Source organism: Juglans regia, chromosome 4, assembly GCF_001411555.2.
Source record: "Juglans regia cultivar Chandler chromosome 4, Walnut 2.0, whole genome shotgun sequence".
NCBI lineage: Eukaryota > Viridiplantae > Streptophyta > Magnoliopsida > Fagales > Juglandaceae > Juglans > Juglans regia.
The window spans coordinates 25,266,767-25,278,656 of NC_049904.1; the positions used below are offsets into that span (position 1 = coordinate 25,266,767).

General features: G+C 36.3%; 2 protein-coding genes across 7 annotated transcripts; both read left to right on the forward strand.

The window, feature by feature from the left end:
• Positions 1 to 50: 50 nt before the first annotated feature.
• On the forward strand, positions 51 to 2,482 carry LOC108979185. Of its 2 annotated transcripts, none has more exons than XM_035689344.1 (3): positions 51 to 473; positions 830 to 892; positions 1,095 to 2,482. In XM_035689344.1, the coding sequence occupies exon 3, from the start codon at positions 1,111 to 1,113 to the stop codon at positions 2,359 to 2,361; it is 1,251 nt and encodes a 416-aa protein (XP_035545237.1). In that variant the 5' UTR covers positions 51 to 473; positions 830 to 892; positions 1,095 to 1,110; the 3' UTR covers positions 2,362 to 2,482. The 2 variants fall into 2 exon arrangements, with proteins under 2 accessions (XP_035545237.1, XP_035545238.1); XM_035689345.1 differs by having other exon boundaries at positions 1,077 to 2,473.
• A 1,785-nt stretch (positions 2,483 to 4,267) lies between these two features.
• LOC108979187 lies at positions 4,268 to 11,854 on the forward strand. Of its 5 annotated transcripts, none has more exons than XM_035689346.1 (14): positions 4,268 to 4,381; positions 4,794 to 5,039; positions 6,363 to 6,444; positions 6,565 to 6,668; positions 6,884 to 7,010; positions 7,090 to 7,184; positions 7,434 to 7,557; positions 7,892 to 7,972; positions 8,186 to 8,284; positions 8,384 to 8,569; positions 9,344 to 9,481; positions 9,577 to 9,633; positions 9,941 to 10,078; positions 10,965 to 11,329. In XM_035689346.1, exons 2-14 carry the CDS (start codon positions 4,999 to 5,001, stop codon positions 11,166 to 11,168), a joined length of 1,476 nt encoding a protein of 491 aa, XP_035545239.1. In that variant the 5' UTR covers positions 4,268 to 4,381; positions 4,794 to 4,998; the 3' UTR covers positions 11,169 to 11,329. The 5 variants fall into 5 exon arrangements, with proteins under 5 accessions (XP_035545239.1, XP_035545240.1, XP_035545243.1 ...); XM_035689347.1 differs by having other exon boundaries at positions 4,268 to 4,371; XM_035689350.1 differs by lacking the exon at positions 4,268 to 4,381 and adding an exon at positions 4,446 to 4,535.
• Positions 11,855 to 11,890: the final 36 nt, after the last annotated feature.

Genomic DNA, 11,890 nt, shown 5'->3' on the forward strand with positions numbered 1-11,890 from the left:
AACTCAACTCAACTCAACTCATATTTGAATCCAAATAAATCTTCTTTTTTAGAATGGCAATGAATAATCGTGATCCTTCAATAATCAATCAGGTTTTAGGTGAGAGAATTTTCAAAGTTTGAAGTTGTATTCTGTCTGGGTCTGTCTCAGATGCCTTTAATATAAACAATTCTTCTTCCCCACTATCCTCCTTTGACAAAAGCCAGTCAACCAGCCAGCCTCAGAACTACGAAGCTACGGTGATACGAGACTTCCCCATATTTTTCTTCGAAAGTCAGCTAACATCAAGGATTCAGTACTCTACATATGTCTAACTGTCAAAACAGAGCTGACCAAGCTTTGCAGAAGTTAAGAGGGAGAGGAGGTTGGAGGCGAGCAAGAGAATTTTGACCTACAACAAGTAGGAGTTCTAATAAGTCGATCGATTGAAGCAAACCTTTTAACAACAGAGGTTTCCGTCATATTTTCAACAGGTATGCGGCTTATCTTTGGGATATGCTATTTTCACTTGCTTTGTTATTTTTCCCCCCCTCTTGGGCCACTTTGCTGCGTCCGGATCTCTCCTAGAGGTTCTGGAAAAAACGTATTGTCCTTAAAATATGGGCTGTTGGCGAAGCTTGTTTCCAGCAGTTTAGAGAATTGAGCATTAAGTAATGGGAAGAGACAAGTCATAGCTGGATGGTACCGACCTTTTATTCAAAGATGCTGCTATCAGTCGTTTGTTTTTTTCCCTAAACAGACAAGAACAAGCCATTTCCTCATTTGTATACGTCTGGGGCATTGCAGTGTACACCTTGAAAACATTCCTTGGTTCCCTTTTCATTTGCAGGTTGGTTTGAGATTTTTTTCATTTGGGTTTCTGTTATCAAAATCTGCAGAGCAGAATCAATTGGTAAGATCTTAATACTTGTATAGTATTTATATTAATTGCTTTGTTCATCTTCACCTGTCAGTGCACGTCTCCCCACTCCTCCCTCTTTCAAAGCTATGCTTTATGTTTCCTGTTCTCCACATTTTTGAGCATGCCTCATCACTGAATCCTTCTCTTTTGCATCTACCCGTTTCTCATGATCCAGTTTCTGGGTAATATTCAGGGCTCTGCCTTCCAAAATGGGATGCATTTCTTCAAAATTCGTGACCAGATCAAACAGTTTTCATGAAGGGCAAAATCAAAGTTTGCAGAGAGCCAATGACATTCCTGTGCTGGAGGAACCAAACATGTCCTCTAGTGGCAGCGACCACTATCTTGCTCTTGTCCGCACTGCTAACATGGTAGCCAAAAAACTCCAATCTTGGGATTCCAATTCAAACACATGTTCCAAACGAGACATTGAACCTGCTAGAACTGAGACTGATAACAAATGGGAGTTGATAGCAAGTTTAGATCAAGGAGTAGTAGAGCATGCCCAGCCAGCTCCAAAAGTAATGGGATCCATTAATACTGATTTCAGAAGGCGGTCTAGAAGTTGTCATTGGTCTCCAGAGCATCGAGTGTCTTCCTTTGCTGTGGAGGTTACTGAGGGGATTAAGGAAGAGAAATCTTATAGGCGTTATAAGGGTATGGCACGCAGCAGAAGTATACACACAGTAGAAGAATATGATGCAATGTTAGAAAATATACGATCTGGTGTGCAGCAAAGATGGCTCGATGGCAAGGATTACGGTTCCAACATGCAGCAGGAGTATACCAACACGAAACCTCTTGGTTCTGAAACCTCATCAAAGAAATCTTACTATGCCGAGGACAAAGAAGAGTCTGGTTTGCAGGAAATGAAACAATTGTGCTTAAAGGATGAAGCTTTGGTACTTGAGTACACTACTGAAGACTTGATGAGATCAGAAGCAGAAACCAAGGTGGCAATGCCGAGTCCTAACAGCAACAGCTCAAGTTCAGGTCAAGAAAACCGAGAAGTGATCCCATCTCCTAGTAGCTCCAGCTCAACCAACGAATCACATTTGTTTGAGGGTGCTGGTCAAGAAGGACGCATGTTTGGGAAGGGATTTAAAAGAAAGGAAATTTCCGAGGAGTTAGAATCACTGAGAATCCCACCAAACTTTGAACTCCCAACAATTTTAAGTCTTAGGGAATGGCTTCATGTTGGGGGTCAAGTCTACTCTCCTGGATCTCATGCCACTCCCAAGTATGGTAGTTATTCTTTACCAATTCGTGGTACTGCAAGTGAATGCAGTGAAGACTTCATCTTCAATCCAGAATTGGTGGCTGCCTATGAGCAATGTATGCACCAACTTGAAGCAGAAGAAGAAAGCGTTATCCAGCAAATTGTGGAGGGTTCTGAAGAAGAATGTACTAAAGATAAGCATGTCAAATTCTATCCCGCAGAGAAAATCAAGAGCATGTAGTTCACAATCCTCCCATTAGGAGATACAGCAAAGCAATATTAATCAACAAATGTAGTGGTAAATACATGATTGTCCTGTCAGGAAGGGAATAAAACATATATATTTACAAAGATTCAAGCAATTCAAGTTATATCTATCCCATTTGAGTTTGAATTTTTATTGAATAACTCGATCCTTTTACAACCCAAGTTACATGCATAAGACACATCAGATATACTTTGGTCTTAATGAATCTTAAATAGGAAATCGAAATCCCTGTCAAAAGTTAAAAGTAATGTAAAAATCCAAAACTATTAAAGAAAATCTAAGAAATAAACAAAGCTTGCTAAAAATCATTTTACGAGGTCATTTTTAGAAAATAAATTTTAAAAAACCTACAAGGCTAAAACACTTGACAAAAAAAAAAAAAATCTTCTTAAAAAAGGTTGTGCCTAAATTTTCCACCCAATGTAGTGTGCCTTGGTTTGCAATATAGGCAGGATGGCCACAGAACCGACCTCGACAGTAACTGCCACCCAAATGCGGTCTGCCACCACCAAAATATATACGGTTAATAATAAATTTGATTATTTTATGTATTATCAATTAATAATAATATCAATTAATGATTTATTATTAATTGATATTATATATTATTTTATGTATAATATAGTTAATAATAATAAATTAGATAAAAATTATATCTTTATAATAAATTTTTGTTAAATTTGATGCTGTTGATAGACGAAAAGAAAAGATTGAGAAGTTTTGAAAATTTGAAGATCTACTTTGATACAATTATTAATGGATCGTGCTACAGCCCCCGCTGGGGGCTCCCGCTGGGGCTGTAGTGTATTTTTGTATGTGTTTTTTTTTAAGTTGTTTTTTATATAATTTTTTTTAATATTTTTTAAAAAATAAAATAAATTTAGAACATTATTAAAAACATTTTCTTAATCAAGAAGTAAAAAAAAAATTATTAAAAAATACTTCCTTAATCACGAAGTAAAATAAAAAATCATATAAAAATATTTTATATTTTACTTCGTGATTAAGCAAGTATTATTTAATAATATTATAAATTTTTTTATTTTTTAAAAATATTTAAAATCATTAAAAACATCTACATAAAAAAAAGAATTAAAAAATACACATAAAAAAATACACTAGAGCTCCAGCGGGAGCTCCCAGCGGGAGCCCCCGCGGGAGCTCTAGCATTTTCCATTATTAATTTCAAAAATACATTATAAATTAAGTAGAAGTTCGATGAAATAAAATGTAATTAACCCTTATTTTTTTAAATTTTTGTTTTTTTGTTCTTGGGATTTTGAAAGACCTGGGCCTCTATCGTGGGTGAAGTAAGACTATAGAGGCTCTGGTATTGGACTCATCAAATGAGTCCAATCTTCAAAATTTGATGATTTTAGCTTTAAACTCCTGGTATTGGATTCATCATATGCTCAAATGTCAAGCTTTTAGCTACAGTATATTTATCTTCATCTTCAAATTTGAAGACTCACTATTCACACTCTATAACCATTATTTTATTTATTTAAATTAGTGTTTCTCAATTTTGAGCCACAATATATTTAAGTTGAGAAATAATAATTTAAATATCAAATTAAATTATTAATTAACATATAGTTAGTGTAATTATAAAATATAAAAAAAATAAATTAAAATATTATTATTAATAAAATAATATTATATTATTATTTTGATGAATCCAATAGCTAATCCAATGTGGGGTTATAGATAGAGAAGTTTTAGATTTATGAAAAATATGTACTTTTCATCAAATTTTAAAGATAAAAATGATGAATCCAATGCTAATGATGTTAGAGCAACGGTCTGAAGTCGATCTGAAGTTTAAAAAGGGAGGAAAAGATTAAAAAAAAAAAAAAAAGAAAAGAAAATCAGTAAAACAAAACAGACGGGGAATGAAGGGAAGGACCTTCTGTCACTAGTTTGCCTGTGCTCACTGTCTGTCCATGCGTCTTCTTTCATTTTTAGCTTTCGAACCCCAACCCAGTAAGCAAAAGTAAAGGAAAAGACTTTTTTTAGAACTATAATTTAATTAATTTAGTAGCTTTTGGCTCTTCGGAAACCAAAAGGTTTTTTTAGGCACTTTACGGCCTCGGGTGGGGGAAATAAGCAGTTTCAATTTATTTATTTGTTCTTCGCATTTGTTACAGGTAATTTTTTTCGTCTCTTGTGTGTTTTTTTCACATTCGTTCTGTCTGGGTTACAGGAACGAACGCATAAAGAGACAATGCAGGGGCTTCTAACTTTAAAGTTACATTTTTTAACTAAGTTTTGGGTTTGAGATCTGAAAATGTGGAAGAAAGGGACCCCATGAAGTTTGCTTTCCGAGTTTTCTTTTTCTTCTTGTTTTGGGTTTTCTTGTTTCTGTCATTTTCTCTAACAAGTTCTGAAATGTCTTTAATTTCCAGCTGCGCTTCCAGCATTGGATCTTGGAATGCATTGAATGGTCTTCCTCTTATATATTCCATCTGTAGGTGATTGCAATTTCTATCGCTCCGGGCTGGCATGCTTGGTACACGGCTGGGATACTTGAGCTGAAGTCTGCTCTTTGTCGCGGCAATCTCCGCTGACCGCTCCAGTTGTATTCCCCACGAGGGAACTTTCGGAAGCAAGATGATTGATCAATTCATCAATTTTGTCATTCGCCCTCCCAGGTATATTACGTCTCTCCTTTCCTTCGTAAACCACTTGGAATGTCAAATTCACTTTCTATTATCCTCTATTCTGTTTTTATCAAATTACAATTCTAATAATGTTCAATTATCATTCCGTTTATCTTGCATTATTTTTCTTGAAAAAGACGTTGTACTTGAAATTATTATGTGTGGCTCATTGTCTAAGCATTCGCTTCATCAATAATAATAATAATAATAATAATAATAATAATAAAAGTTAATAAAGTAAACAACCGCTTTCTTTTTCAAGGGTTGAATGAGCATCTCATTGATTGGAGTCATCAGTGCCTTGAGTTTCAAAGTTCTATAAACCGTTTTTACCATCAACCTCATGGAGTCAAGCCAACAGTTAGTTGGTAGGCTTTTTACAAATTCATTCAGTGATTAAAAAAAAAAAAAAGGATTTTGGAAAATCAAATGGCATGCAAGTGTTATATCGGGAGATTTTTTTTTTTATTTATAAAAAAGTATGGACACAATTTTCTTTAAATAGATCATGTTCTATGGCCATAATAGAAGATTCGAGCTTTGCATTTTTCTTTTGGTTTAGTACATTAGTGCTTCACAAAATACCGCCATTCAGATACTTGTATGAGTTCATAAACCATCAAAAGTCCTCCTTGAACGTCAACAGAGTTCTCTCTTTTCTTCATTTTTGCTGCCCGAAATCAAACCAAAATCAAACGATTCAAACCCTTTTCATCACCTATCAAAGCCATGCTGCTCAGAGTTTCTAAGACCTGGACTTGTCTGTTTCATCTATCAAAATTTGCACTTTCAAAACCTAATTCAGTTTCCAAACTATAAATCCATCACAACAAACCCCAAGATCATAAGTGTGTATTTGGAACTATTTGAGAAAGTTTCTGTGTTTGCGTATAAAAGATGTTATGTATTGGTTTCTGGAGTTTTTATTCCCTGACAATTTTTCCATGGACAAAGAAAAGGAAACTATGAGCCTCCAAAAAATTCTGAATTACTTCAAGATGCAGCTTTGCAGCATTTCTTTGGCTTTGCTGAGATTAGCATATGAGTCTGTATGTTTTAGATTCTATCCAAAGATAACAAGCTCGCCCTTCTCTTCTTCTGCCATGCGCTGGGGAAGGGAGGGGGTGCATGGTTTTATTATTTAGGGAAGCCCAAAGCAATTGTTAAGTCAAATCAGTTTCTTAAATCCTTAAGCGAAAAAAATTGTTTCTATAAGAAAACCCAACTGTGTAAATTGTATATTGCAACTCCTGCTCAAAAGTTTGGTCGTACTCTGGATATCAATTCTCTGTATCGGAAATGCTGGATATACAGGGCAGAGTACAACCCAGATCAGTATCTTTGGGAGAGGAACTTCACTCTTGCGGGAAGAACATACAAACGAGAAGACTTGAAGGCAAGTATAGACATCAATCACCAGAAGTTGCAGTCTATAGTTTCCTTCACTAAATTGCGGCAATGTCCTTTTCATAATGAATTCTGTCCCTGCTAGATTATATATTTGCAATATTTGCAGCTTAGGAATGCAAGGGGCCATACATTGCTGTGTAGTCATTATCTACCTTCACCATTCCCTGAAGATACTCCTCTTCCTTGTGTTATATACTCCCATGGAAACAGGCATGTAATGGTTCTTTATGTTGTATCATAAGTATGGATTGTTGAATATTAAAATGATTAGCTTTTCTACTTTTCTGGAAGATATTTATGGCAAATTCTCATTGATATTGTCCAGTTCATATCTGGATTTTATTTTTATTTTTTATAATTGACCGGTGCTTCACACACTAAGAGGTCAAGAATTACTGATTTTGTTCATGTGGTGTATGATGCAGTGGATGTAGGGCAGATGCAAATGAGGCCGCGGCAATTCTTCTTCCGTCCTGTATAACTGTTTTTACTCTTGATTTCTCGGGTTCAGGGTTGTCTGATGGTGACTATGTCAGCCTTGGTTGGCATGAGGTATGTTGTCTCATTATCATTATCTATGGTCTACTTGAATTCCTGCTTGTAAAGCTTATAAATTTGTTCCTTGTGTCAGAGAGATGACCTGAAGGTTGTGGTTTCGCATTTAAGAAGCAACAAACAAATATCACGGATTGGTCTTTGGGGACGATCTATGGGGGCAGTCACTAGGTACTTGTCTTTCCCAACATATAATGAATTAGGTTCGTGTGGGTCTATAGATGTTTTTTTTTCTTTTTCAAGCGTTCGAGTCTTTAATGTCCCTTAGTTTTCTCAGCCTGCCATCATGTTGGAAATGTGTCAGCTTTGGATTTTTCGTTCTTTGGAAGATTTATGAGATACTAAATATTAGAGTTGTGTGTAATTTTTTCATAAGCTCCTGACACACCTAACTTTCAGCTTTCCTGTGACGTAATGCAGCCTTCTTTATGGAGCAGAAGACCCCTCTATAGCTGGAATAGTGTTGGATAGTGTCTTTTCAAACTTATATGATCTAATGATTGAACTTGTGGATGTGTACAAAATACGGCTTCCTAAATTCACTGTAATCTCTCTCTCTCTCTCTCTCTCTCCCCCCCCCCCCCAATGGGGGTGCGTGTGTGCGTGCACCTAGACATTTGACACAGTTCGTAGTTTGTAAATGTTATCATCTTTGTCTTTCACCCACAGAATAGTACATGTACCTAGTGAGGGTTTGGGTACACACATTGACCTAATATTCAGAGTGAGCATGGCTTTCTCTGGGTGCTTATTAGCCTTATTCCTAGTCAGCATGTGTAACGTCATTAGACTTGTTTTTTGGTTTCTGGATATAGAAGTTGATTTGATATGCTTCTATATCTTGTTTATTCACAGGAATTTTTTCCCTCTCCAACCAGGTTAAGATAGCAGTGCAGTATATGCGTCGAGTAATCAAAAGGAAGGCAAAGTTTGATATTATGGATCTTAATTGCTTACAGGTACTTCTATGTTTTTGAATTTCTTGAGTTGAAATTGTAAGATAGGCTCATTAGATATATAGTTTGGCCTACTGTTAAATTTGTCAATATACCAATTTTCAATGTGAACTCAGAACACTGAATTATGATTTGTGCTCTTTCCCTGCATAATACTTAATAACAAACTCTTTTTATCCAGTTATTTATTGTTTTGATGTTCTGCAACTCTTGCAGGTTGCACCCAAAACATATATTCCTGCTTTATTTGGACATGCTAGTGATGACATATTCATTCAACCCCATCATTCTGACCTCGTCTTTAAGTCCTATGTGGTATCGTCTTACAAAGATACCTTTCTTTTGCTGATGACAAATTTCTATTTTCTATTCTCATATTTGAGAAATATTTGATGATATGTTGATTCTGTGCAGGGGGATAAAAATATTATAAAATTTGAGGGTGATCACAACTCCTCACGACCACAGTTCTATTATGAATCTGTTTCCATTTTCTTCTGCAATGTCCTTCACCCTCCTCGAATTTCTACGGCTCATTTGAGTAAGCTAGAGAAATATTATGATTTGGGGGATTTGAAGGTTGGTGCTGGTTTAAACGAGGTGATTTCCTTAGCCTTAAGAAACTTTATAGTATTATACTGGTAAATTTGATTGTTAGTTTTATTGCATATGCAAGCTTTTTCTAGGTCAGCTCTATGGTCCTGGCCATGGAATCATTGAATTTTAGCATGAATTTGTATATGGCATCCTAGTAAACTGAATGGAGGATTAGTTGCATTGCTACTTTTCCCCTGCTTTGTTTGCCTGCTGTTTTGGAAGAACACAGCCACCGGGGGCGGGGGGGATGGGTTAACTGACAAGGTGATTAGATCTTTCTTTCTTTTTTTTCTTTTTTTTTTTTTAACCTTTGGCTATGGTATTTCATGAATTCTTGATGCTCTGGTTTTGTTAAGTTTATGTTTATCTTTTCTTTTGTATCTTGTAGAGGAAACCATGTTCTCAGGCAGCGTTCAGAGCTTTAATTACATATTGTGGAGTATGAGATCAATAGAAATTAAAATATTTATATGCAATTTTCAATCTGGCTTCTCAATCATTTTTTATATTACACTCTGTTTGGATTGTCTTCTGTACCTTCTCCTATTCTAATTGATTCATATTACACCTCATGTAAGTATGACTTTACTATAAATATTTCCTTGGAGAACTATTTTGGGATCAAGGAAAAGAAAATAGAGCTACTGTTTAGGTTCTTCATTACATTTCTACCCCTCTATGTCATCCTGATGCATTGGCTACTTGCCCTGTGATTTTTTTTTCCTTCATTGTGATATATCTACTGTGGCGATTAATTGTACCTTTTTTTCTTTTTAGAGCCTATTATATGAGATAATCACTGGACTTCATTCTGTGGGTAATAATGCTGGGGGTTCATCTTCTGCTCCTCATACCATTTCAGCCTCAAAGTTTGTGGGTGAACTTCTTTCTGAATTTGCACCGGTGACTACAGTTGTATGCATCTTCTTTTATTGGTTTTGTGACTTCTTTCGCTTCTCCTTTTTGTGTTAGAATTTTTTGTTAACTATTTATGTGCTATCATAATGCAGGATTCCATGGTCAACGAAAATAATTCCCTTTGCAGTCTTGAGAGGTCACATTTACAGGTGATTTTGTTTAGCACTGTACATGAAAACTTGGAAGTTGTTTGATCTATTTTCACGAGAGACAAACATGGTTTGGCTTGTTGCTGGTTTGAGTGAATCATGCTTAATGATGATAGTACTTCACTTGAAGTTAAAGTTGAGCTTTCTCTTGGATACTCATCATGCTCCAGTATGTCTTTTTTTTGTTTTCCTAGCAAGGCCGAGACCATAAAACATGACATGAAGCAGAAAAGGAGTCTGACTGTTGATTTTGGGTTTTATCATTTCCTTATAGTTTCACTGGAACTTTGCAGTTATGATCTTGCAGGATAAGACTAATGGCCGGAATGAAGAATGTTGCTCATATACAAGCTCAAATAGAGAAAGTTGGGGAAGATGCTCATCTTTAGGAGGCACTGATGAAGAATCTTCTGCAGTCTGCACAGCTGCTGATAATGGCCATCAGGTCTCTCTCTCTCTCTCTCTCTCTCTCTCTCTCTCTCTCTCTCTCTCTCTCATGCATGTGTTGGCATACATTTCCTGAAGGACTTTTGTTTTTTCTGAACATACTGCTTCAAGTCTCGTCATCTTGAGGCATATCCAGAACAATTTTTTGTTGTAAAACTTTGGGTTGTTGGCAAAGGAAACACGTTTTGCCCGTGTGGACCAAGACCTCTTTGTTGATAGCCATCCAGTTGATCCTGGAATGGGTAATAACTTGTATTAGATTATAGGTGAACACTTACAGTATGTGCTTGTATCTGGACCTCATTAAGTCTGGGCCAGGAATGGTTGCAGCTACTCTGCTTCATCCTTAATTTTGGTCTGCATCAGATGGCCATGTGGGATAGAATGAAAAAAAAAAATGCAATCATTACGTTGTGTTCTTTTTTCCAACTCCAGTCATATAAATAAATAAGAGTCCATTGCTCACGTGGTTTTTCTACCAATGGATGTCTCTAATTAGAGTGGCAAGAGGAAGAAGTTGAGTAGCAGCCAGTTTTGTGGGGTTATGCTGTAGAAATTTCTACTTGAGCTTGAACTCCATCATCACCTTCCTTGCCTACTTTTCATCTATTTGTTGAAAAACAAACATCGCGGTGCTAGAAGAGAGACTAATCTCTGAGATGGAGGAAGTCTACAACCTTGTAAGGCTCCTCCAGTCAGTGGATCCCACCTAGCATTTATGCCTGAAAATTCTCACAATAGAAAGAGTATATCATGCAGGGTGTTGGAATGATGATCTCAGAGACACCCACTGACTCTTCACTCATCTGTATGCCTGATGTGCTCAAATTTTGATATTTGTCGTGTTGGTGATAAACTAGTTGTCCTTTTTGTTTTTATTTTAGACAACTCTTGAGGTGTTAGCAACACCTCTTCAGAGCATGGAACAAAAATCGTCAGACTTGACAAAAGAGGAAAAGAAGAAGAATACTATAATTGTTCCGAAGAAGGCTATAAGCGAGAAATTTGGAAAGTTAGGGGCCCTAAGCAAAAGACTCTGTCTTTGCTTTCACCATCGAAGACATCGTTCTTATGACTGCTGTGCTTGAGGCACGAGTGTTGTATGATTTCTTAGTGCCATTTCATAAAATGGTGTTTGTAACTAATATAGGCAGTATCCTTTTCGTTTCTCATTAACTGGCCTTGAAGCACGAGTGTTGTATGATTTCTTAGTGTCATTTCATCAAACATGGGGTTTTATCAAGATATATATTTTTTTATAAAATCTCTTCTTCTTCTTCTTCTCTCTCTCTCTCTCTCTCTCTCTCTCATGCACAGTTTGTTTCATTGGTCATGTGGGGTAGGAATGCACGCACCATGGAAATGTTATAGATGTTGGGTAGGAAAGGGATTTCTTAGCATTAGGAGTGTTTCCAGGCTCAAAAAAGCTGGACAGTGGACAGACTTCATTTCGGTTGGTCCACAGTGCAATTGGTTATTTTAGCCTCTTCTTTGGTCTGATTTCTGGTAAAGACTTGTCACAAGGGCGATATTGGTTTTGTTCGTGCCCTTTGTGTGAAATCACACTTGTCTCAAAAACTAATTTGATAAGAAAGCTTAATTTGATGAGAAGAAATGGATTTAATTATATAAATATTAACACTTTGTCCACTAGTTTAGTGTCTTTCACTTTGATTGAATTGTTCTCAGCCCTTCTACATAAATCTGATATGTTACAGACCAAGCTACGTTGCTAAGATGCTTGGAAGTTTGGAACCACCTGTTTGTGGAAGCATATGGCCTTAAACTTGAAGGCGTTTCTCATCATTTT

What these genes read in the sequence shown, in the direction of transcription:
- LOC108979187 (XM_035689346.1), top strand. Translation starts at nt 4,999, where the DNA reads ATGATTGATCAATTCATCAATTTTGTCATTCGCCCTCCCAG. An exon ending in TACGGCTTCCTAAATTCACT is followed by an intron (nt 7,558 to 7,891) that starts GTAATCTCTCTC and finishes CTCTCCAACCAG; the next exon opens with GTTAAGATAGCAGTGCAGTA. An exon ending in TTGAGAGGTCACATTTACAG is followed by an intron (nt 9,634 to 9,940) that starts GTGATTTTGTTT and finishes ATGATCTTGCAG; the next exon opens with GATAAGACTAATGGCCGGAA.
- LOC108979185 (XM_035689344.1), top strand. Translation starts at nt 1,111, where the DNA reads ATGGGATGCATTTCTTCAAAATTCGTGACCAGATCAAACAGTTTTCAT.